This window comes from Ostrinia furnacalis, unplaced genomic scaffold (genome assembly GCF_004193835.3).
Source record: "Ostrinia furnacalis isolate ACB-3 unplaced genomic scaffold, ASM419383v2 OfSCF3909, whole genome shotgun sequence".
In the NCBI taxonomy this organism is placed as follows: domain Eukaryota; kingdom Metazoa; phylum Arthropoda; class Insecta; order Lepidoptera; family Crambidae; genus Ostrinia; species Ostrinia furnacalis.
In genome coordinates, this window is record NW_021134148.1 from 120,695 (window position 1) to 143,509 (window position 22,815).

Here is a 22,815-nt window from a genome sequence, read left to right on the forward strand (position 1 = left end):
GCCAACTTTTAAGTTGACAGTCCTAAGCCTGTTGAAGTATGAAGGGAGGAATCATTATTCAATTTCAAATTGCATTATTCATACTACGGTTGTATCTTTTAAAAAAAATGTATTTTAAAGTCATATTACGTGGATTAGTCCGCACTAGTTGCGTCAAGTATGCTAAATTACTACGTACTAGGTGGAATAGGTATTTGGATCGAGTATTAGTAAATACTAGGAATAGGTGCACCTAGTATCAAATTTACCTAGTATAACCCATCTCTACAAACAGGACTGGAGACTGACAGTTTACTTTTTAACTTTTTGTGCGTTTCGTTTAACACCTTTTGCGCGGTAGTTTTAAATAGGTTGACTGTAAAATATTTTTTAAATGAAAATGTCAGTGTAAGTATCTGCCAAATTCGCTAGGAAAAGGAAAGTTTTCTTGAAAGATTTTTCAGTTTATTTATTTTAAAAGTGCATGATGACTACAGACAAGAAGAAAGATCCGAATTGTGGAGATCTTATTCGACCACAACCTAATATTACAGTAAATAAAGGTAAGTTAAGAAGATACCTACCTAATAAAAAAAATCTATGAAAAGAATCGGTGGTGGTTCAGGCGCGAAAATAGTAAGCCTAGTAGACGCAGCAGACCTCGTCAGAGTAAATATATTTTTTGACGCAGACCAACGAATTTTAGTTGGCCGACAGTTTGGTCGGGCTGGCTTTTGGTATGGAGATGTATGAAAGTGCGCACATTACCTATTATTACCGATTTGGTATCGGCCGACTCTCATACAAATTACAATCGGGCCCAACTATCGGCCAACTAAAAGTCGGTAGTCTGCGCCTAGGCTAGCAGCCAAATAGACAGAATTTCGTATTTAAATTAGAATTTGAATTTATACAGAGATTGCCGAAGAAATCGGACGCAACTACCGCACCCTACCGATATTTGAGAAGGGCTTATTCGAGTACACGTATATCAAACACTACTCGCTTCAGAAGAATGAGTATTTGAAGTGCCACTGGGCGAAATATAAAAGGAATTTTGAGGAACGCGTCTTTGCGCCCTTCCAGTTTCTGGATATACGGTTAGTGGTTTAAATCCTGCAATATACGGGAGACGAAAAGATGATTGATTGATTCCTCCTACAACCTGCTGATCGAGTTAACTGCGCACCTCGCTGGAAAGCGATTCTCCCTCGCGCCCGGGTGGGTGCAGCATACCTCCCCTCCCCGCGTTCGCCCCGTCCGTACCATGAAGCTAAAGATAAAAATGGAGGGCAGAGTTGGAACAAAAACTTGAGTCAAATACCTACTTATATCTATCTCGCTCTCTGCGGCCCTACCTCTCTTTTTAGTGTAAACTGTAGTATTGCTATCTTCCGATTCAAATCTCCTTGTAAATTCTTCGAAATAGCCAATTCACTAACCAAATCAGAAGTTAAACAAATAAATAATTAATATTTGAAACTAAGATTACCTAGTTAAATAAAAAATCACAAAATTGTCGGCCATTTAGGCTTAATGTGTTGGCGAATCAGGGAATTACAATCCCAATTCCTGGGTAATCGGTACCATGTGGCAACATCGGCCCAGTCCGGCCCATCATGGCGGTTGTTTACTATTTTGATTATTAAGCAGTTAATTTCGTTTGAGATTGTTTACAGGAAATAATCATTGTTTTATCACAAGAATTGGTGCAAAATTTTGTAGTGCGTGGTTGCGGTAGTACGTGGTGTGGATCATTGTAAACATTTTTCACATTTTTTACAGTAATTTCTTCCTAAAACGTTTTACCAGTAATTACACTTATCATTTTTAATGATACCTATGTCAAGAAATAAAGATTTTACATTGGTTTCATTGAATTTGAGCAATTTTATATTTTTTGTTTATTTAGAAAGAGCGAGTCTGCCCACAGAGAGCGAGATAGTGATACTTAGTTTGTGCTTCAAGTAGGTATTCGGAGTGTGGCCTCCATTTTTATCTGTAGCTTCATGGTCCGTACCAGCGAGCATCGCTGTGATGTCTCGGCTGCCAGGTGCAAGGTTTCTTGACCGGGCTGTAACTACCTAATTATTATACCAGCAAAACTTCTTACCGGTCGATCTGGAAACCATTNGCTTCATGGTCCGTACCAGCGAGCATCGCTGTGAAGTCACGGCTGCCAGGTGCCAGTTAACTTGACCGGGCTGTAACTACCTAATCATTATAGCAACAAAACTTCTAACCGGTCGATCTGGAAATCATTGGGGGAGGCCTCAGGTCATTTCTACGATCTGAGGGGGAGGCCTATGTTCGTTGTCCAGCAGTAGACGTCTTGTGGCTGAAATTATGATAATGACGACGAATCTAATCTCGAAAAGGACAGTAGGTACCTACTAACAATGAACATAAGGGATCTTGAGGGGATATGGTGCATTCTCTCTGTATGTTTTTACTCATAAATTACTTACTTATACTTATTTTCTTTATTGTCCAATACTTACTGAAGGCATATCCTTGTGTACTGATAGCTGATTTCTTCTCCAGAGACTACCACTTCTACAACTGCAAGAATCGCCTCATACCAGCGCTGTCTATCCATACAAAGACTGAATTCCGTCGCACTCTGAAACCGGGTCCGGGCGTCGATCGGCTTGGCCAAATGCCGATACCCCAAGAGCTGCACATGAAACGCGGCGAAAAAAAAATAGAGAAGAAAAAAAGGAGGTCGTCGGCGAAAGGGAAGGGAGATGATAAGAAAGAGAAGGATGATGGTAAGAAGGAGAAGGAAGATGAAAAAAAAGAAAAGGATGATGACAAGAAAGAGAAGGCTGACGATAAGAAACCCAGTAGGTCGAATCTATGAACTTTGGTGGTTATGGCCATTTGACCATGACCATAACCATGTGCGGCGACCATGTGCAGATTTACAAAAATCTTGTCTAATTTATACCAATTAGCTATTAATATTTATTTAATTTGTGTTAGTGTAGCTTATCTTTTTAAGAATTGTTTTGATTTGTTTTAGTTTTATTTTAAGCCTTTGTTGTTGTCTTACATACTTAATTGTAATTTATAGCCTGACCAGGAACATAAAAACCCTCGCCATGTTGCGGAAAATTAATGGTACTAATTTCTTTTAATGGCAACAGTAACTGAAAACTTCATTGATATGTCACCATGCATGTCAGTCTATTGCTGTCAAAGTGTAAACAAACTTTGTTTTAAATGTGTGCAATTGATTTTCTGAATTAAATTGCTAAAATCTTTTTATAGTCGCGAAAGAAAAGTGGTTCACAATGTGTTAAAGTATTTGTCGAAGAGAAATACTAAGGGTTCGGACAATATTTTCATTAAATAATGTTTCCGACAAAGGTTGTCAAATTGACTGACATGTTTATCGTATAGTACAGTCAACTATGAAAATTAGCTGTGGTTTGTTTCAACTACCTATTTTAAAGATTTTTGTCACTTTGTAAGTGTTGAATTTTATGGAATTGAGAAAGAAGTACCGAGTTTGAAGCGTTCATGAGCAGACATTGTAGTTGAATATTCAAGTTCAGAATGTTATTATTGATGAATAATAATAAAATCCTACTTGCTCGATTGATGGTTTCATTTAATTTATTTAAACCAGTTTACCTATAATGTAATATTTTTTTGTTAATTTATGAAACATTAAATTAGCCTATAATCCTGAATCCTGATACATAAAGTTAACCTATTAATTTCATACAGGTACGACTGTACCCAGTGTTGCACTATCAAATGCAATTGACGCGCCTCTATGCCAGGGTTTTTATAGATGACCCACGCTGAACTGTCCCACCAAACTCAATGACAGGGGGGCGCTACCATCGTTCAACTATATGGTTTCCAACATGGCAAAAATCTGAACCACCGATCCGGTATTGACGGTGGCGCCCCACTGTCAATGTCATCGACAGGACAGTCCAGTATTTTGGAACTATATGTTCCTGGTCAGGCTATAGAATTCCAATTTGCACCAGTAAAATTTATTTTATAAAATATTTTTGTGAATTTTATTTATAAGTAAGGTGACTTACGATTAATAAAACAGTTGAGTAGCTATATCCCTTTCGGACCCGCGCTTAAACTAGAAAGAAATTTTTAATTTTGAAAATGAATTTTAGGTAATTTGGGGCCGCAGATTACGAATCTGCTATAATTTTCCAGATTTTCCGCCGCCATCTTGGAAAATTCATATACCAACAATTGTATCAAACTGGGCCCTTCACTTCCCACGTACAATTGTGAGGGTAAAAATTGTAAGGGTTTTAGAAATTGTATCAATGGCATGTATTCCGAAAAACGTATTTATAACCCGTAAAGAATAAAGAGGTTTCAATTTTATACCAGTATTTGCCATTTAATAATGATTTGTGGGCAAAACCATCTGTTCCATGAGCTCAACAGTAAATATAGCGCTCGAAATATTCCTATGGAGTTTTAATATCTCCTGGATCATGAAGAGCATCTCCTGGAAGAGGTTGACGATTGAAGGGCTTCGTCTGCTATGCCGCTTGCATACTCAGAGGTATGTATCGTCATGAATGTCTGAGCCTTCATCAGAAGAAGAGTTCATCTGAAGTAGACGAAACTAGCTTTTGTCGTTGTCATCGCTCTCATCTCCAGATGCATTGAGCATCTCTGCGATAGTAGCGTCGTTTAAAATCGGAAACATGGTGCGGAAACCATGAAAAATTAATAATTATGAGAAACTTAAAATACGCATAAGGTATTGTAGGGCCCACGTCGATACAATTGTGTCAGTAAAGTTCGTTAAGCCGTTACGCCAAAGTCTTTGCTTACAAGTAGTCACTGTTATCATCAAAAGATGCTATTTTTATCTATTTGTCTATTTACTAACTTGTATATTACTACAATTACAAAATAAAACTATAGTAGGCACTTTCTTTCGCCAAGTCGGGGAGCGCAATCAGTCATGAACTGTACAGGTTGTAACCTGCTCACCAACTGCGCTTCGGACAAAATTTGCACGGGAGGTGAAAGAACGCATCCCGCACAATCGTACGATACTCAGCCCATCCACTTCCGATGTAAAACTAATGAGATAATCTCGATTTTGTAACCCGCACAATTGTATTGGAGCGGTCCGAAAGGGATATATTTTTTTATTAACAAATAAATAAAAAATAAAAAAGTACAACTCCTGTCTTGTGCGTAGATATAAAAGTCCGCCACATGAAAGTACCCATTCCTAAGTAGGTTCGTTCGTTCGTTTCAGCCGAAAGACGTCCACTGCTGGACAAAGGCCTCCACCAAGGATTTCCACAAAGACCGGTCCTGCGCCGCTTGCATCCAGGTACTTCCCGCGACCTTCACCAGATAGCCCGCAGAATCGCTAAAATCAAGTGGCAGTGGGCGGGGCACATAGCTCGAAGAGCTGATGGCCGCTGGGGCAGGAAAGTTCTTGAGTGGCGACCACGAGCTGGAAGACGTAGCGTGGGCAGGCCTCCCACTAGGTGGACCGACGATCCTAAGTAGGTACCTACTACAATTTACAAAGTGCACTAGGTACAATCACAATTCCATAAGTATGCCAAAGAAAATCCAGTTTTGAATTTGCTGGCAAGAAAATTTAGGTATAATATAATCATTCGGACGGCTTATTCTGCAATTCCTCAACAGCAGTCGAAGAATTTCCATTTCCATGCGATTCTTTCATGTGTTTCCTAAACTCTATCTTACTAGGGAACCCTACCCAGCAAGTCGCACAAGCGAACTTCCAATCTGGATTATGTACTCGCATGTGAGCTTTCACATTTTTTTCATACTTGTAAGTTTTATTACATAAAGGACAGGGGTAATTCCGTTCTTCCGTGTGCATAGCCATATGCTTCTTCAACTGCCCTCTATCGCCGAATGGTTTCTTACAAACTTCGCACGATATGCTTTGTATATGGTACTTCAATTTGTGCCCCGCCAAAGCTTTTCTAGTCTTAAATACAGAGTTACACGTTTCACAGACATACTCGAAAGATATCCCATGATTCTCACTCATATGCCTCATTTTTTCGTAATGATGAGTGAATCTGGCCGAGCAGTGCTGACAGTTGTATATGTTGAGGATTTTATTAGGTTGTCCGTGCATCCTTTCGTTGTGGTACTTAAATTTAGCTGGGCTTTCAAAGGATATCTTGCATTTATCGCAGTGGAACTTCCCTCGGAGATGGATCTCTTTATGCTGGACAAGCCTCTGGTGTGTTATGAAGCCTTTGCCACACCACTCGCATATAGCGTTGTTGAAGTGAACATTGATGTGTTTGTTCAAGAGGAAGAAACTAGTGAACGTTTGGGTACACAAATGGCAAGATAGGACACCGTCTTTTGACTTCAAACTGTACACCATCATGCCGTTACCAGAGTCATTGTTGAACTTCGTAGCGTGCTCGTGTACTAAGTGCTTTCTGATATCGTCTACATTAGAGAAAGGGTTATCACACAGCTTGCATTTCAATTCCGATATGTCCACTTTAATGGTCTTCTTCCCTTTCTTTAGTAGACCTTTAAGCATATCATTAAGATCAGGGACTGGATGGTGGTTTGTGTGTTCTAATAGCGTGTCCAGTTCGGGGTGTACTTCGTTGCAGTAGAAACATTTGAAGCGGAGAGGGAAAGACATGTACGTGAAGGGCCTTAACGTAGTCTTCTGGAGTAGGGTGGCAGCGTTCTCTCGCTCCATGAGAGTCATGGACCATATACTCGTCGATGGCAGCAATTTTGCTGGCGCTGAAAAGATATAATTGTTAGTAAATTGACGTTTTACCCAAGCACTTGGCTTCAAATTGAACTTATTTCAAAAATCAACCACGATCAACTTACTGCTAAACTATTTGTTTAGGTAAATAGGTAGATGTAGTTAGACATTGGGTCAATGTTTCTGGCGAATCACGTAGAAGTCATGGAACCTACCTACAACGAATTACTGAACAGTAAAGAAGGTCTCACTCAGTTGTGAAATGAGGGATGAGAATAAAATTCTGAGATTGTTTTATTTTCCCTCCACATCCTGCTCCTCCAGAATCTGGCATTGTCTTATCAAATCCAAACTGTGACTTTTCATGTGTTTGTTCAATGTAACTTTGTGAATATACGCGCTTTTACAAACTGGACACACAAACGTCCTCTCCCCAGTATGTCCACGCATATGCAGCATCATCCTTGATTTAGTCCCGAACCTTTTACAGCACACATCGCATTTGAATTTGTCTGTGTGGCATTTCGTCATGTGCTCCGTCAGAAACCGACGAGCACGGAAATTGGCTTTGCAAATGTGGCATTGAAAGGTCTGGCTTATTCCATGAGCTTCCCTCAAATGCACCATCTTGCTGTAATGTTCTCTGAAGCATTCAGAACAGTGTGGGCACTTCTTTGGTTTAGCTCTTTCTCTGCCTTTGTGGACGATCTGGGTGTGATACTCTAGTTGGCTCTTCTTGAAAAACGTCTTGTCACAATGCTTGCAATTAAACCTATTCATAAGATGGACCTCTCTATGTTTCATGAGGTGGTGCTGGTTGATGAATCCGACGCCGCAAGTCTCACAAACTACTTTCCCAACATGACTATTCATATGGGTGTTGAGGAGTACAAATTCATGGAATCCTATTCCACACACATGGCATGTGTACATTCCGTCTTTAATTTCCAAATTGAACTCTGTAATCCCATTGCTGGCAGCCTGGAATTCCTTTCCGTGGACATTTTCTAAATGCTCTCTTACTGTTTGGAGATTGGTGAAGTTTGACGTGCACAAACGGCATTTGAGGTTAGAAATATCGACTAGGACACACCGCTTGCCCCTGGGCAGGTATTTTTCAAGGAGAGAGTGTTCGTCTATGGTTTCGTGGGTAGTTGTGTGAAGAAGGAGTGAACTGATCTCCGAGTGGTGTTCTAAGCAGAAGAAGCATTTGAAATATGAGCCCATGAATACGAAAGGCCTGGCGGTGGTCCAACATATGAGGGCAGCCGCGTTTCTCCTTTCAAGCGACGTTAGTTGCCAGATACTCGCTGCCTTTCCATTTTCTGCGAAAGAAGAAATTAGGATTTTCAGTAAAAGCAGCTTCATATTACACGTATGTATTTATGCACACAACTTCTGACTATGAAGTTATGACGTCACAATGCCAATGTCACTCGGAGTGCGGTGGTCAAAGAAATGGTTTTCCCATCGTCCCTGTAACAAACCCATCATAATCGTAGTCTCTTGAAGAAATCACATGGTGTGATGCATACCTACCTACCACTTATTAAGGACATAAAGGTAAGAAATAAATGAAACAAACACGTGTTAAAAATAATATAATACTGGCATGGTTTATTTACAATTAAATTAAATACACACAAAGAGATCAATATGAGCGTGTAATGCCCCTTTAAATAACTACAGAAAAATAAATCATTGTTACAATAATTTGCCGTTCGAGCATTCATGGAAGATGACGATGCATCAGTACATTCCACTGATCATCTCGGACTAACCGTAAAACGATTTTGAACACAGCTTGGAGATGTAGGTACTACAAAATGACACCCTTTACCTTTGGATTTGGAGCTAGGTATACTGCTTGAGGGATGATCATTTCTAATTTGCTAAACATTGGTGTTTACTGTAAAATTGAAATAGCAGCGTGGGTGCCATTCTCTGACGTGTCTGTTAAACTCGTTCCTATTAGGGAACCCATTGCCACATTCTGCACATGTGAACTTCGTATAATCTTCTCCCTGGACCTGCACATGTGATCTCATGTGCAGTTTCAGACTCTTCTGATGTCTGTACGCCTTTTGACATAACGCACAGACGAAGTTTCTTTCTTCAGTATGCGAAACCATATGCTTCTTCAAAGAAGTGACGCAGCTGAAACTCTTTTTGCAAATCTCGCACTGAGTTTTTTGTGTGTGATACTTGTTAGTGTGCATTGTCAGGGTTCTACGGCTGGGAAATATGGACTTGCAGACTTCGCACTCGAAGGTAAAAGTGATTCCGTGGGCGTCTTTCAAGTGCTTCAACTTTCGGAAGTGTTCGGAAAACTTTTCGGGACATCGGGGGCATCTTAACATTCGCATTTTCGTAGCTCCTTCGTGCGTTTTCTCTATGTGATATTTGAGATTGGAATTTGTAGTGTAAACCTTGTTGCAACGATCACATGGATATCCCCCAGGTAGGTGGATCTCTTTGTGTTGAACCAAGCGCTGGTACGTCATAAAACCAGCGCCGCACGTTTCACACACGACATTGCTAAAATGGACGTTCATATGCCGATTCAAAAGAATAAACGTTTGGAATATCTTGCTGCATAGATGGCAAGAAAATTGCCCGTTTCTTAACGTCAGGTTGTAAGCTACAATCCCGTTGCCGGCTTCTGTGAATTTCTTTTCGTGTTCAGAAGTCAAATGGTTGCGGACCTCGTCCAAGTCTTTTAGTTCTTGCTCGCAGATTCTGCAATTAAGGTCTGCTATGTCTACTTTGACTGTGCGTTTCCCTTTCGGCAGCAAATCCTTCAATATCGTACTACTGTCTGGAGTCTCATGTTTCTTACTGTGCTGGAGGACGCTATGTACTTCTGCGAACTGTTCTTGGCAAAAGAAACATTTGAAATAGTATCTGCAGTACACAAAAGGTTTGGCTGTACTGTTCTCTAGTATAATGGCAGCATTCTGTCGCTCAGATAAAGTCATTTCCCACATGCTGGTAAGCACTGCTGGTCTCCGTTTACCTCCTTCCTTCTGTGGTCCTGGGGAGATAAAATTTTTGTTTAGTTAATGCCCCTTTATTTTTCTTCTTTGTTAAGGAGAAGCCGCCATCCTGATTTTCCTTTCACATGCAAGCATATAGTTTTAAATTAAGGTTAAGTCAAAATATGCGATGTCTTTAATGAAACTGTCTTTTAGGTATTATGTTAATTTCACGGTAACTACCATGATTTTGCTTTTAAAAGATTTATTACTCGTAGTTTTTGTAAGGACGAAAGTATTTTAAGTGTGTAAATTAATATCATCTTTGGCAGTAGCATTATAAAAATACAGGAATAAGACTATCTCAAAATGACAAATATTCCTATTTTTACGCATTCATAACTTCACTTCCGAAATTCTTCACAATCGTCTTGAACTGCCACTGAGGGTGCCACTGCTTCATGTGTTTATTATAATCATTGCGGTTATGGAACCCGTTCCCACATTCTGAGCACGTGAACTTCCAGACTGGGCCATGAACCCGCATGTGTTGTCTTAAAGTTCTTTCGTGCATGTATGCTTTTTGGCAAACGCTGCAGTAGAAGTTTCTTTCACCAGTATGCCCTCTCATATGCATCTTGAGCAACGATTTTGTCCCGAAACACTTCCCGCACATTTTGCATTGTATTTTCTGCGTGTGAAGCTTGGTTGTGTGCTCTGTTAGGGCTCTTCGCGTTGGAAGCACTGCCTTGCAGACTGGGCACTCAAAACTGAAAGTGATCCCGTGCGCTTCTTTCAAATGCGTCATCTTCCTATAGTGTTCCGCGAATCTCTCCAAACAGTGAGGGCATTTCAATGGTTTTATCTTCTTGGCATTCGAATTTTCATGTTTTTTGAAGACATGATAACGCAGCTTCAGTTTTGTCGGGAACACTTCTTGGCAGCTGTCGCATTTGTGAACTCCGTTTTGGTGGACTATCCTATGGTTGATCAAGCGCTGGTGAGACATAAATCCTAAGCCACAGGTTTCGCAGACCACGCTGAAGTGGACATTCATGTGTCTGTTAAGTAAGAAGAAGGAATTGAAGGTTTTTGAACATTTATGACAAGATAGCAAGCCGTTATTTGTGCTCAAATCGTAAGCCATCAGCCCGTTGCCAGCTGAATTAAACTCCTTCTTATGAGCTGCAATGAGATGTTTTCTAATATCATCCAAATCGGAATATTTTTGCTCGCAAAGTCTGCATTTCAGCGCTGATATGTCTACTTTGATGACGCGCTTGCCTTTCCTCAAATATTGCTTCAGCAGTGAACATCTTTCAGGAGTAACATGGAAAGCAGTGTGTTGCATGAGAGAATGTATCTCTGGGAAGACTTCGTTGCAAAAGAAACATTTGAAATTGGCCTGCTGGTAAAAAAATGGCTTGACCGTGGTACATTCGAGAAAGGTGGCCGCGTTTTGCCTCTCTGATACGGTCATTTGCCATATGCTGGTCCGCGGCCCTGGTTGGTGTCCTGCAGGCTCTCCTGGGAAAACAAAATATTCGTTTATTTCTTTTTGTCTTCTCGCAGAAATTGTGCAAACTGTGTCAAACAAATTTCAACCTACTGCGTGCGTGCGATTCACTGCATTATAGTGATGGATAGAGTTTTAATACAGACTTCAGTCTGTGGTACAGATGAATGAAAAGTACTAAGTACTAATTCCAGATTTTTTTATTAAGAATACACATTATTTTACAAACTGGTTTACTAACGATTGTAAACAATACTTGTTACCCATACAATAATCTATTTTATGTATCCTACTACATTAATCTTCATTCATTAGTAAGTTTATCAGTTCAGTTAAATTATTCTACATTCTATAATACTCCGTGGACTCCATTCATATGCGCGCCAAGGGACGCCTGATCAGCACAAACTTGACCACAAACAGAGCAAGTTTGACTTAGCTCATGCACTCTAAAGTGTTCTCGTAAATTCTTTCTCCTAGCATAGGCTTTTCCACATACATTACATTTGAAGTTCTTTTCTCCTGTATGTATAACCATGTGTCTTGAGAGGCAGTACTTTGAAAAGAACCTAGAGTGGCAAATGGGACATTCCTGATTCCGCTCTTGGAGGTGAACAGATCTTATGTGGATCAGAAGATGGTATTTCAGGTCGTATTCTCGCCCACACGTTTCACATCTATACAGTCCGTTGGTTTGATTGTGGACTATTCTTAAATGCTTAGTCCTTTGGTAGTTGGAGTTGAATCTTTCAGGGCATATAGGGCACCGTCTGGGTAGCTGCTTGAGATGAACTCCTCTCATATGTAGTGTCCTCTTAGCAGAGTTACTAAACACCTTGTCACATTTCTCGCATGGGTAGTTCCCGGAGACATGCGTCTGTTGATGGCGTTTTAAAAGATTCAATGATATAAAGACAGACCCACAAACTTCGCAATTATAATTATTGAAATGTTTACTCATGTGGATGATAAGGAGCCTCAGCTTCAAGAAGTTTTCTCCACAGACTTGACACTCGAACGTACTTCCACCTAATCGAAAAGGTATCAAATTATCGGTCAGTTCTAAGTCAATATTTTTGCCGTGATCTTTTAGATGGACTTTCAGAGCTTCGAAATTAGGAAGCTGCTCAAGGCATATCCTGCATTGTAAATCTGATATATCAATCTTTAGATTTTTATCTCTCAACCGGTTATTTAGTTCTTTTTGTAAATCTTTAATGTTATGCTCTCTAGTCGTGTGTTCTTTCAGTAAACTTGGATCCAGAAATTGTTTGGCACATACAAAGCATTTATATTTGTTACCAGAATGCACAAAAGGATAGACGTAGGAGTTTTCGAAGATAACCAAAGCATTTTGCTTCCACGCTTGGAACTCTACTGCGTTTGCCTTTCTTGAAGGTCGAACGTAGGAGCCTTGGATAGTTTTCACGTTATAGGTCACTTGACTAAGCGGTTCTGCCATTCTGTTCCATTCATCAAGACATATCGGGTCTTTCAAAAATAGTACGCTGGTAACATTGTTGTTAGGGTTCGACAATTTTAAGGGTTTACGAACTTTAGTATCTTCAGTATATTGATGGGGTATCTTATTGTTTTTTTGTGGTGCATCTTCGTATTCCCACTTCAGGTTGTCAAGGCATATCGGGGTTCTGAGGATATTGAGTGTGATGTTGTTGCCTTCATCGTCTTTGATGGTAACCGTGGAAGGACTTGCTTGGATGATCCCTAGAAGAAAAATAAAATTTCTATCATATTTATAAACGTCCATTTATTCCTAACACGTAGGAGGCAGTACAGTATAAGTAAAAGTAAAACAAGTAGAAAAAAAATATGAACAACGTACCGACGAAATATTTATTTAAATAAGTTTCTTTTTCATAGTAAGTAGCTCTACAGCTGTTAGAGTGATCAAATTAAATAAAATTCCAAGTTTACATTAAAATATTTATTATTCGTTCATAAAATTAAATTACATATTACAGTCTATTGACGAAACTTATTGTTTAAAACCAAGGACACATTATTTATTTTATTAGAATTAGTTAAACTATGATGGTTTAATGTCATTATTTAAAATATTGTTAAATAAAAGCTTTCTAGTTTTCCTGTTTTAGAAATAAAATAAATTTCTTTGATCATAAATAACAATTATTATTAGTAGCTGCTATCTACCACAATGTCAGATTTATGAAAAAATAATTTGTATCTTATTATGATAAACTATTGTAAGACGAGCTTCATAAAGGTGATTCTCGATAAACTTCAGTATATTACAAAATAGAAAACTACAGTTAAAACAGTCAATATCCTCATAAAAACAATTCATCCGATTCCATGTGACCTAAGATGGTCCTTCAAGTTCTTTCTCCTAAGGAAGGCCATACCGCACATCTCACATTTGTAATTTTTCTCCCCCGTGTGAATAACCATGTGGCGTTTCAAAGTCTCTTTGTTACAGAATCTCTGGTGACAAACGTCACATTGCTGGTTCCTCTCCTGCAAATGCACAGATCGAGTGTGACAAATCAGATGGTACTTCAAATTGAACGCTCTGCCACAGATCTCGCATTTGTGGACACGTGTGGATTGATTGTGAACGTCTTGGAGATGGATCGTCCTTTTATAGTTCGAGTTGAACCTCTCCGGGCATATTGGACACCTACGAGGGTACTGTTTCATATGCACCCCTCGGATATGAAGAGTTTTCTTGTACGCTGTGCTGAAGACTTTGTTGCAGCGATCGCAAGGGAAGTTTCCGCTTTCGTGCACTTTCAAATGGGTCTTCAAGAGTCGGAGCGTCATGAACCCTGAGCCGCACACTTCACAACTGTAGTTGTTGAAGTGTATGCTCATGTGAATGACTAATATGCGGACTTTGATGAAGTTCTGCTCGCATATTACACACTTGTAACCACCCTCGTTCGCTTCTAATTTAAATGGTATGATATTATCTTTCAAATCAGGGTCAATCGGTTTTTGGTGCGCTTGCTTTAGGTGCACTTTCAACTCTGTCAGGCCATTGGGTTTCGCGGAGCAAATCTTGCATGCGATGTCGCTTACGTCTACTTTTAGGATATTCTCGCGTCTGTTGTTGACCAATCTTTTCAGCGGAGCAAATGTGTGCGCTTCATTCATGTGGTTCTTTAGCAACGCTGTTTCTAAGAAAGATTGTGAGCAGATGAAGCATTTGAACTTGTTGTTGCCATAAATGAACGGATAGACAGTTGAGAATTCGAATATTGTTAAAGCGTTTTGTCTGACGTCTGGGTTTCTTGACTTTGTAGGGGCACTTTCTCTGAATTTGGGCAGGATGTGTTCTCTGGGAGGCGTTGACGATCTGCCACCTAAAGATACGGGTGATGGACTGCGCGATGGGGTGAATGCTTTGGATATACTTGTGGAAACTTTCACGCTTGGTATTCGTTGCCGTAATTTAAGTTTGCTGAAGTCCGTTATTGTCCCCAGAGGCCTACACAAGCTGCGGTCGTACGCGACTTGAAAGAGAGGCACGATGCGTTTCTGCTTCGTCGTTATTATTGTCTGGTCGGTTCCTAGAAAAGAAATAAATAGAACTGTACTTTGGAGCGACAACGGCTGCATGCAGTTAAGTTCTGGCACATTAAATACAAATAACCTTGCCCCTGTTTTCATTGGTTTAAGAGACTTAATTATTAGGTGTGTATCAAAGATTTTAATTGACGTTATGGAAGTTATGTAGGTAATAGTAAAAGTACCTGTATATTACTTTAATTTTGACATAATACTAAATCATAGAAGACCATTATCAAGTTGGAGCAGTGTTGTAAAGGACATCTGACATTTTGAGTGCTGGTCCCACCGTTGGAGGATGGTGAATCTTGGCATGGTGCTTCAAACTGCAGTTTTGAACGAACGATCGTCCACAAGTGGTACAAACAAATCTCCTATCGTTATCATGAATCCTCATGTGTTCTCTTAAAGTATATTTTCTAGCATATGCCTTTTTGCAAACGTTGCACTGATACTTCCTCTCCCCTCCGTGTCTTATCATGTGTTCCTTTAATTCCGATTTGGAGTAAAACTTCCACTCGCACACATCACACGCATGTCTCTTAACTTTTAAATGAACTGTCCGTATATGGACCCCTAATTTCCCACTCAGCGTAAACACTTTAGGGCACATCGTACATTTAAATTCCTTTAATTTCAACCCATGTACGTTCGATATGTGTTTATTCCTTTGAAAATAATTCCGAAAAGTCTCTGGACAGTGTGGACATCTATGCCTCTTTACTTGCATATGGACTGTAGCGTGGTGTTCATTTTTGGCATTCGTAGACCTAAAGACTTTGTCACAGCTCTCACAAGGAAAAGACCCGCTTTCATGGGAGAACGCATGAGTTCTCAACCTTTCTGGGGTAATGAAACCAGAACCACATTGTTCGCATATAAAATTCTGGAAATGCACGTTCATGTGTTGGTTAAGAGACTTGAACTCGGCGTATCTATCACAACATATGGCACATTCAAAGTTTTCCCTCGTCAATTTAAATGGGAGGAAACCATCACTGGATTTCGGATCGATATTCTTCTCGTGTTTAATTAGAAGATGTTTTTTAACTTCAACAAAATCGTTAATGTTGTCGTCGCAGAGTTTACAGTTCGCGTTTGTGATATCTACTTTTATGAGCTCGTATTTTTTGAGTTTGGATATAGCTTCTTTAATATGGGTGGGTTTTAGAGAAGAGTGTTCCATAGAGCTATGTTCCCTCAATTTGGCTGGGTCAGAGAACTGTTGCTCGCAGTAGAAACAAAGATACAAATTCTTGGTCCATCGGAAAGGGCATATCTTTGTGAGCTCCAGCAGTATTGTCGCTTGCTTTTTTCTAGCTTTCAGCTCGTCATTTATGTCCTTCGCTTGATTGAGTGCGTACCTTGACGATATCGCAGTTTCGTTCACTTCGGAACTTATCTTCATAGGGAGAGACGGAGCTTCACCTAAAATAAGAAAATAAGCGTGCATGAGCATCTTTCGTCATTTAGTTGGCATGCATCAAATACACGTTAAGTATAAAGGTAGATTAATAAATATAAACGTTTGTGAGTTATTTTATCGTGAAACTGCTCATCCACGTTCATTTTCTAAGATCCTTTGCGAGAAAAACCAGTTCGTTAAATAGGTACCTAAGTTGTTTTTCAACAAATATAAATAATAGTGACGTAGGTAAAAAACTGACATCAGGGTCATCAGGTAAGAAATAGCATCAGCTAAAAATTTAGTAGTAAATGAGACAAGAATGAAATAAAACATGTTATAATTCGAAATATTATTTACTATAGAAGTTAGCAAAGATATACAAGTTGAATAATTAACTATGTAATTAAGTAGGTACACTTTACATAATCCACCTAATAAAAATACTTATTGCACCTCATAACTTAAAATTAAAGGATCATTTTTGTAACTAGTCCTACTATTTATAAAGTTCAACGTTGTATCATAGAAAATTCCTTGTGGTGCGTTTTCAAATGACCTTTCAAACTGCAATTTTGTATGAACGCTTTATCACAGTGCTGACAAGCAAACCGACGATCATTATTGTGTATCCTCATATGCTCAGTAAGAGTCTTCTTTCTGGAAAACGCCTTTTTACAAACTTGGCATTTGAAGTTCTTTTCGCCTGTATGACAAATCATATGCCGAGTCAGTGATTCCTTACTAAAAGACGAGTACTCACAAACATCACAAGTGAATATTTGCGTTTTAATATGATTTCGGCGCTCGTGCGCTCGCAAGTAGGAACTGCTGAAAAACACTCTCGGGCAGTACCCACATTTGTAGTCCCTCATCTTCATCCCATGTACAGCCAGGGAATGCTTCTGTTTCTGATAGTAGTCCATGAATGTCTCTTCGCAGTACATGCACTTGTTCCTTTTTGTCTTCAAGTGTACCGTTTGAATATGCAGCTGTTTTGACGTGATCTTGCTAAAAACTTTACCGCACTCTTCACACGGGTATGATCCTATTTGGTGTGAAACAACATGCGCCCTCAAACGTGACTCCGAGGAAAATCCAGCTCCGCACTGATCGCAAATAAACTTCATGAAATGCTCGTTTATATGCCTATTCAGAAGCCTGTAATTCTCCAATTTCTTTTCGCAAATCACACAGATAAACTCATCCTGCGTTATTCTATAAGGCAATACCCCATCGTTGTTCAAATCAATGGGTTTCTTATGTTTCCCAATCAGATGGTGTTTCAGATCTTCAAAATTGAACAGCTCGTTGCTGCAAAGCTTGCAGTTGTAATCTAATACATTGATTTTGATCGATAGGCATTTGCTTGACCTTCCTGTTGCCTTTCTTATGTCATCTTCTGTCATCTGTTTGTGTTCTAGTTCAACGTGTCGTCCCAATTCTGGCATGTTAACAAACAGGCTGGGGCAGTAAAAGCACATGAAGCCCCTGTGGAATTTAAAGGGGCACACGTTGGTGCTGTGGATGAGCGTGATGGCACTCTCCCTACTGATTCTCTTCTGTTCTACATCTCGAGTTAACGTCTGGTCGTCGTATCCGGCACCCATAATTCTGATGGGAAGGACTTTGACAACATTATGTACGCCTGTTGCGCTTGCATCACCTATAATAAGAAAAAGATGTTGTTTTTAAACAGATAGTGTTGGGCGGAAGAAGCTCCGTAGCAGGCTATGTATGTATGTAATGTACCTAAGTATGACAGTTGACCTATGATTCAAAGAATAAATTCAGAAGTAAAGATTACGAGTAAGTAGGTATCCTACTTTTAACACTACTTAGTGTACTTACTCCTCAGTCGAAGATACCTTTGAAGAAATAGTTGTAGATGCCATAGTGAAGTAGGTATTTATTGCAGCATGATTATGAGAAAAAATAATTACTGCAGATTTATTTATTAGAAAATATTCCAGTATCTAGATACTAGCTTATAACTTTATAAATCACTAGCTGACCCGGCGAACTTCGTACCGCCTTAGCGTAGAGATTTTCTTAATATTTTTTTCCGTAAGAACCATCCTTGGACTTCCACAAACATTAAAAAAAAAGAATTATCGAAATCGGTTCAGCCGTTCACACGTGATGCCGTGACAACGCGAAACGGGTTTCATTTTTATATATATAGATAACATACAAATACAACAAAGTATACAATAACAGAGAGAAAAGTTCTTATGTCAGTAATCTACAAAAAAATTGTAAGTTTATAATCAGATTGGCATTTAGTGGAATGCCCCCTTTCTTTTATTGAATGCCATATTTAATTTTGTCTTAAAAACCAGCGCATTTATCTGTAGGTATAACTTGAGCAATTAATTTACAGTTTTCTGCGATAACGTTACAAACATTAGTCTTCTTATTCCTGTATTTGACTATCACCATTCTGGTGTTCCCTATGGTGCGTCTTCAAATGCCCTTTCAAACTACACTTCTGGACGAACGCTCTCCCACAGTACTGGCAGGCGTATCGCCGATCGTTATTGTGTATTCTCATGTGCTCTTTCAAAGTCCTGGCTCGCGCGTACGATTTCTTACAAACTTGACATTGGAACTTCTTCTCGTCCGAATGACAGACCATGTGGCGGGTCAGGGTGTTCTTATGATGGGTTTTATAGTCACAGACTTCGCACGAGAACGTCTCTGCTCTGATATGGCAAAGACGCTCGTGGGAACGTAAGTTAGAGCCTCTGACAAACACTTTAGGGCAGAAACCACACTTGTACTCTCTCATCTTGATGCCGTGGACAGCGAGCGCGTGCTTCTCTTTCTGGTAATAGTCCCTGAAGGTTTCGTCGCAGTACTTGCATTTATTCCTCTTCACCTTTAAGTGTACCATTTCAATGTGAAGTTGTTTAGACACCATTTTGCTGAAATGTTTGCCGCACTCCTCACAGGGATATGAGCCCTTTTCGTGGGAGGCAACGTGAGCTCTCAAGCGCGAGTCAGAAGCGAATCCAGCTCCGCATATATCGCAGATGACTCTGGTGTAGTGCTCGTCCATATGTTTGTTTAGATGCCTGTAAATCTCCAGCTTCTTTCCGCACAATATTCATATGAATTCGTCGTTCATAACTCGAAAAGGCAAGACTCCATCGTTAGTCAGGTCGATCGGTAGTTTATGTTTTCCAAGCAGGTGGTGCTTTAGGTCTTCAAAATTGAAAATTTCATCGTTGCAAAGCTTGCAGCCATAGTCTATTATATTGATTTTTAATAGCTGACGTTTGCTTATCCTAGCGGTTGCTTTAAAAATGTGGTCTTTAGTTATGTTTTTGTGCTCAAGTTCGACGTGTTGTCCCAATTCTGGCAGGTTCATGAACTGGCGAGGGCAGTAAAGGCATATGAAAAATCTGTTGAATTTAAAGGGACAGACGTTGGTATTGTATATTAGGGCGATGGCGCTCTCCCTACTGATTATACATATTCTGTTCTATATCGCGTAACTTAGCGTCGTTGTCCCTGACAATTCCAACACCCTTGGCTTTGATGGCAGAGACCTTAGCAACTTTATGTACGCCCGTTGAGGTTGTATTACCTATAAAGAAAAATACCTTGTTTTATACAAAAATTGTGTTGAAACAGAATCATTACATAATTTTGTAAACTTGCGTAGATGATCTAAACTGAACTGTCCCACCAAACTCATTGACAGAGGGGCACCACCCACCACCGTTCAACTATATGGTTTCCAACATGGCAAAAATCGGAACCAGCGATCCGGTATTGACGGTGGCGCCCCGCTTTCAATGTCACGGGTAGGACAGTTCAGAATAATGGGTCTTGACGGTTATTACTATCTACGGACAATATTGATGAGTTGATTTACGCATTGGATTTACGAGGATAAAAAGTATAATTGTTTTTCAATAGTTTTAAGATAAAAAAATAAAATAACATTATGGCTCTATATCCTTTAATGGAGAGTAACGACAATAAAATACAATATTATGTCAAAATAATAGTTAAGTACTTAAAAGAATAATAACAGTGGATAACATATTCTCATAACTTCATACGAAATACACAAGTTTACTCGTATAAAAGAATAGATATTAAATTATGAATTTTGGGTTCTTCAGTGTAACAGTTCAGTGGAAGACAACATAATTTATTGAATAGGTTCAACAAAATATTGCATTAACAATTAAAACGATATACGCTCAATGGACAATATTATTGCCTGTCTCGAAGCGCTGGTAGGGCCCAAAAGATAAGGAGACATGTAAAGTGACCCTTAGGGGCCTTTTTTTACCGCATTTGACGTTCATAAGTGCCACCAGTGGTCAAAATTTAATAAAATATTTTTGATTTCATTTGCAGTTTCATACAATTAGGAGTTCTACGTAACATCGTCCATGGAGACTACAATTTACAAAGTTTCATCAAATTACAGTCCCAATGCATTGCGATAAATTATACTTGATCTAGCTGTAGATTATCCTCCTTCATCTGATCCAGATGATGTGTTTTTAAGTGGCCTTTCAAACTGCACTTTTGGACGAACGCTCTCCCACAATACTGGCAGGCGAACCGCCTGATATTGTAGTGTATCTTCATGTGTTCTTTCCAAGTTCCTAGCCGAGCGTAGGACTTTTCACAGACCTCACATTTGTACTTCTTCTCGTCAGAATGACAGATCATGTGGCGTCTTAACGTCCCTTTATCATGAGACTGGTATTCACACAGCTCGCACGCGAACACTTGAGCTTTTATGTGATTGTAGCGCTCGTGACATCGAAGGCTGCCGCTTCTCGAGAAGATTTTCGGGCAAAGGGAACATTTGAATATCCTCATCTTAATCCCGTGCGCATCTAGCAAGTGCTGTTGCTTTTGATAATAGTTTTTAAAGAGCTCTTCACAGTACATGCACTTATTCTTCTTAGCGTTCAAATGCACCGTCTGAATGTGCACCTGCTTTGTAGTAATCTTGCCGAACACTTTGCCACACTCCTCGCATGGGTAAGCTCCAACTTTATGCGATTCCACGTGTCTCCGCAAACGCGCTTCAGAAGCAAATCCAGCTCCACACTGATCACAAATAAACTTCGTGTAATGCTTGTTTATATGCCTATTCAGCAGCTCAAACTGCTCAAATTTCGACTCGCAAAGTACACAGATGTACTCATTCTCCGTGATTTTGTAAGGCAGAACCCCATCGTTGTTGAGGTCGATTGGTTTTTGATGTTTCCCTATCAGATGGTTTTTGAGATCTTCAAAGTTCGATATTTCATCATTACATAGCTTGCAACTATAGTCCAAGACATTAATTTTAATCGGCTGGCATTTTTCCTTCTTAACCAAAGCCTTTCTTATGAAGTTCTCTGATAAGTTCTGATGTTGTATATCGAGATGTTGGCGTAGTTCTTGCATGTTCACGAATTGTGTGGGGCAGTAGAGACAAATGAAACACCTGAAGAATTTGAAAGGGCAGACATTCGTATAGGAGATGAGCGAGATGGCGCTATCCCTACTGACTCTCTTCTGTTCTATGTCTCGCAACAACACGGCGTTGCTTGGAGCTCCCACAATGACCGGTTGATTATTACCATCTGACCCATCTGAATTACATACGTCCGTGGCGGTTGCGTCACCTATAAAGAAAAAGACCTTGTTTTTAAACAGATAGTGTTGCGAAACATCAGCATCGTAAACCAATAAGAAAATAAGATTATCTGTCTATCTGTAAGGACCTATATTAATTGTAAAATAACTTACTGAAATTATGTAAACCCTGGTATTCCTAATACTATTCACAATGATTATATGACTTTCCGTAACGATAACGAATTAACTTGTGATATAATTATTCGGATACGAAAGTTAAGATGATAAGATGCACAAATCAAAAGTAATGTGAGGTACCTATTTAAACCTGTGTGTGTATTGTAGTCAGTTGATAGCTAAATACGCGAGTAAGGGCGATGTTACACTTCCATACATTTTACAATCGTTTTTCCACGTCCACTTAACTATGGAAACTTTGTTTCGCCTTCATCCAGTAGAGTCACAGATTACTTACTAATAATTTACTTAAGTTGAGCCAACGAAACCTTTTCAAGTTACAGAATTTGTTTGGGTTCTGTTTGGGAATAAAGTTTAGCCGGCCCCACACTTTGGTCCCAACTTCCAACACCAACGAACTAGAAAATAAAATAGTATTGGCACCAACGTTGGGACATCTTCACATTGACTCTGACTTGACAGGACTGGTATAATAGCCGACCCATGGACCTATCCTTAACCGAATATAACCGACCTTAGCCGACCAACGTTGGTACGAGAGTTGGCAGCAACGTGGCGCTCGTGTTAGAGAATTTGGAGAGCCTCAATACCTGCAGGGCTATTCCGAATAGCTATTTAGGTAGTTTCAGGTCTATTTGTCACTGTCGCTCTTGCTGACGTCTCGGTTTGCGTGACAGACATAGGCTAAACTTCTGATAACGTTTTTCGGAGTAACCCGCTGTTCCTTTCAATATCTGTTATAGATTGTTTTATTTCGCAGGCTTGAAAACAAATCAAGTGAGAGGGCGGTAGAGACAACAGGCAGAAAAAATCAGAGCATATTTCGAACATAAGTATTTTATTGCAGGAAAGT

At 39.6% G+C, this 22,815-nt stretch overlaps 5 protein-coding genes across 6 annotated transcripts in view; 1 reads left to right on the forward strand and 4 right to left on the reverse strand.

The window, feature by feature from the left end:
* LOC114358394 (zinc finger protein 91-like) overlaps positions 1 to 22,815 on the reverse strand; it is a 70,002-nt gene that overhangs the window by 7,815 nt on the left and 39,372 nt on the right. Inside the window, exons 5-6 of the mRNA XM_028312351.1 lie at positions 7,018 to 8,043; positions 5,994 to 6,750 (exon numbers count right to left, since the gene is read on the reverse strand). Of these exons, the coding sequence (XP_028168152.1) occupies positions 5,994 to 6,750; positions 7,018 to 8,043 (1,783 nt within the window). The remainder of the gene's footprint in view (positions 1 to 5,993; positions 6,751 to 7,017; positions 8,044 to 22,815) is intronic.
* Positions 2,129 to 2,883, forward strand: LOC114358404 (nucleolar protein 56-like). Its single transcript, XM_028312370.1, has one exon. The coding sequence runs from the start codon at positions 2,405 to 2,407 to the stop codon at positions 2,840 to 2,842; it is 438 nt and encodes a 145-aa protein (XP_028168171.1). The 5' UTR covers positions 2,129 to 2,404; the 3' UTR covers positions 2,843 to 2,883.
* LOC114358400 (zinc finger protein Xfin-like) lies at positions 5,501 to 7,001 on the reverse strand. 2 transcript variants are annotated; one of them, XM_028312364.1, is made up of 2 exons: positions 6,844 to 7,001; positions 5,501 to 6,750 (listed from the first exon to the last, which is right to left on the reverse strand). In XM_028312364.1, exon 2 carries the CDS (start codon positions 6,710 to 6,712, stop codon positions 5,615 to 5,617), a length of 1,098 nt encoding a protein of 365 aa, XP_028168165.1. In that variant the 5' UTR covers positions 6,713 to 6,750; positions 6,844 to 7,001; the 3' UTR covers positions 5,501 to 5,614. The 2 variants fall into 2 exon arrangements, with proteins under 2 accessions (XP_028168165.1, XP_028168166.1); XM_028312365.1 differs by having other exon boundaries at positions 6,934 to 6,995.
* LOC114358401 (zinc finger protein 62-like) lies at positions 13,161 to 15,046 on the reverse strand. Its single transcript, XM_028312366.1, has 2 exons — positions 14,944 to 15,046; positions 13,161 to 14,760 (listed from the first exon to the last, which is right to left on the reverse strand). The coding sequence occupies exon 2, from the start codon at positions 14,342 to 14,344 to the stop codon at positions 13,532 to 13,534; it is 813 nt and encodes a 270-aa protein (XP_028168167.1). The 5' UTR covers positions 14,345 to 14,760; positions 14,944 to 15,046; the 3' UTR covers positions 13,161 to 13,531.
* Positions 18,371 to 19,625, reverse strand: LOC114358402 (zinc finger protein 626-like). Its single transcript, XM_028312368.1, has one exon. The coding sequence runs from the start codon at positions 19,222 to 19,224 to the stop codon at positions 18,580 to 18,582; it is 645 nt and encodes a 214-aa protein (XP_028168169.1). The 5' UTR covers positions 19,225 to 19,625; the 3' UTR covers positions 18,371 to 18,579.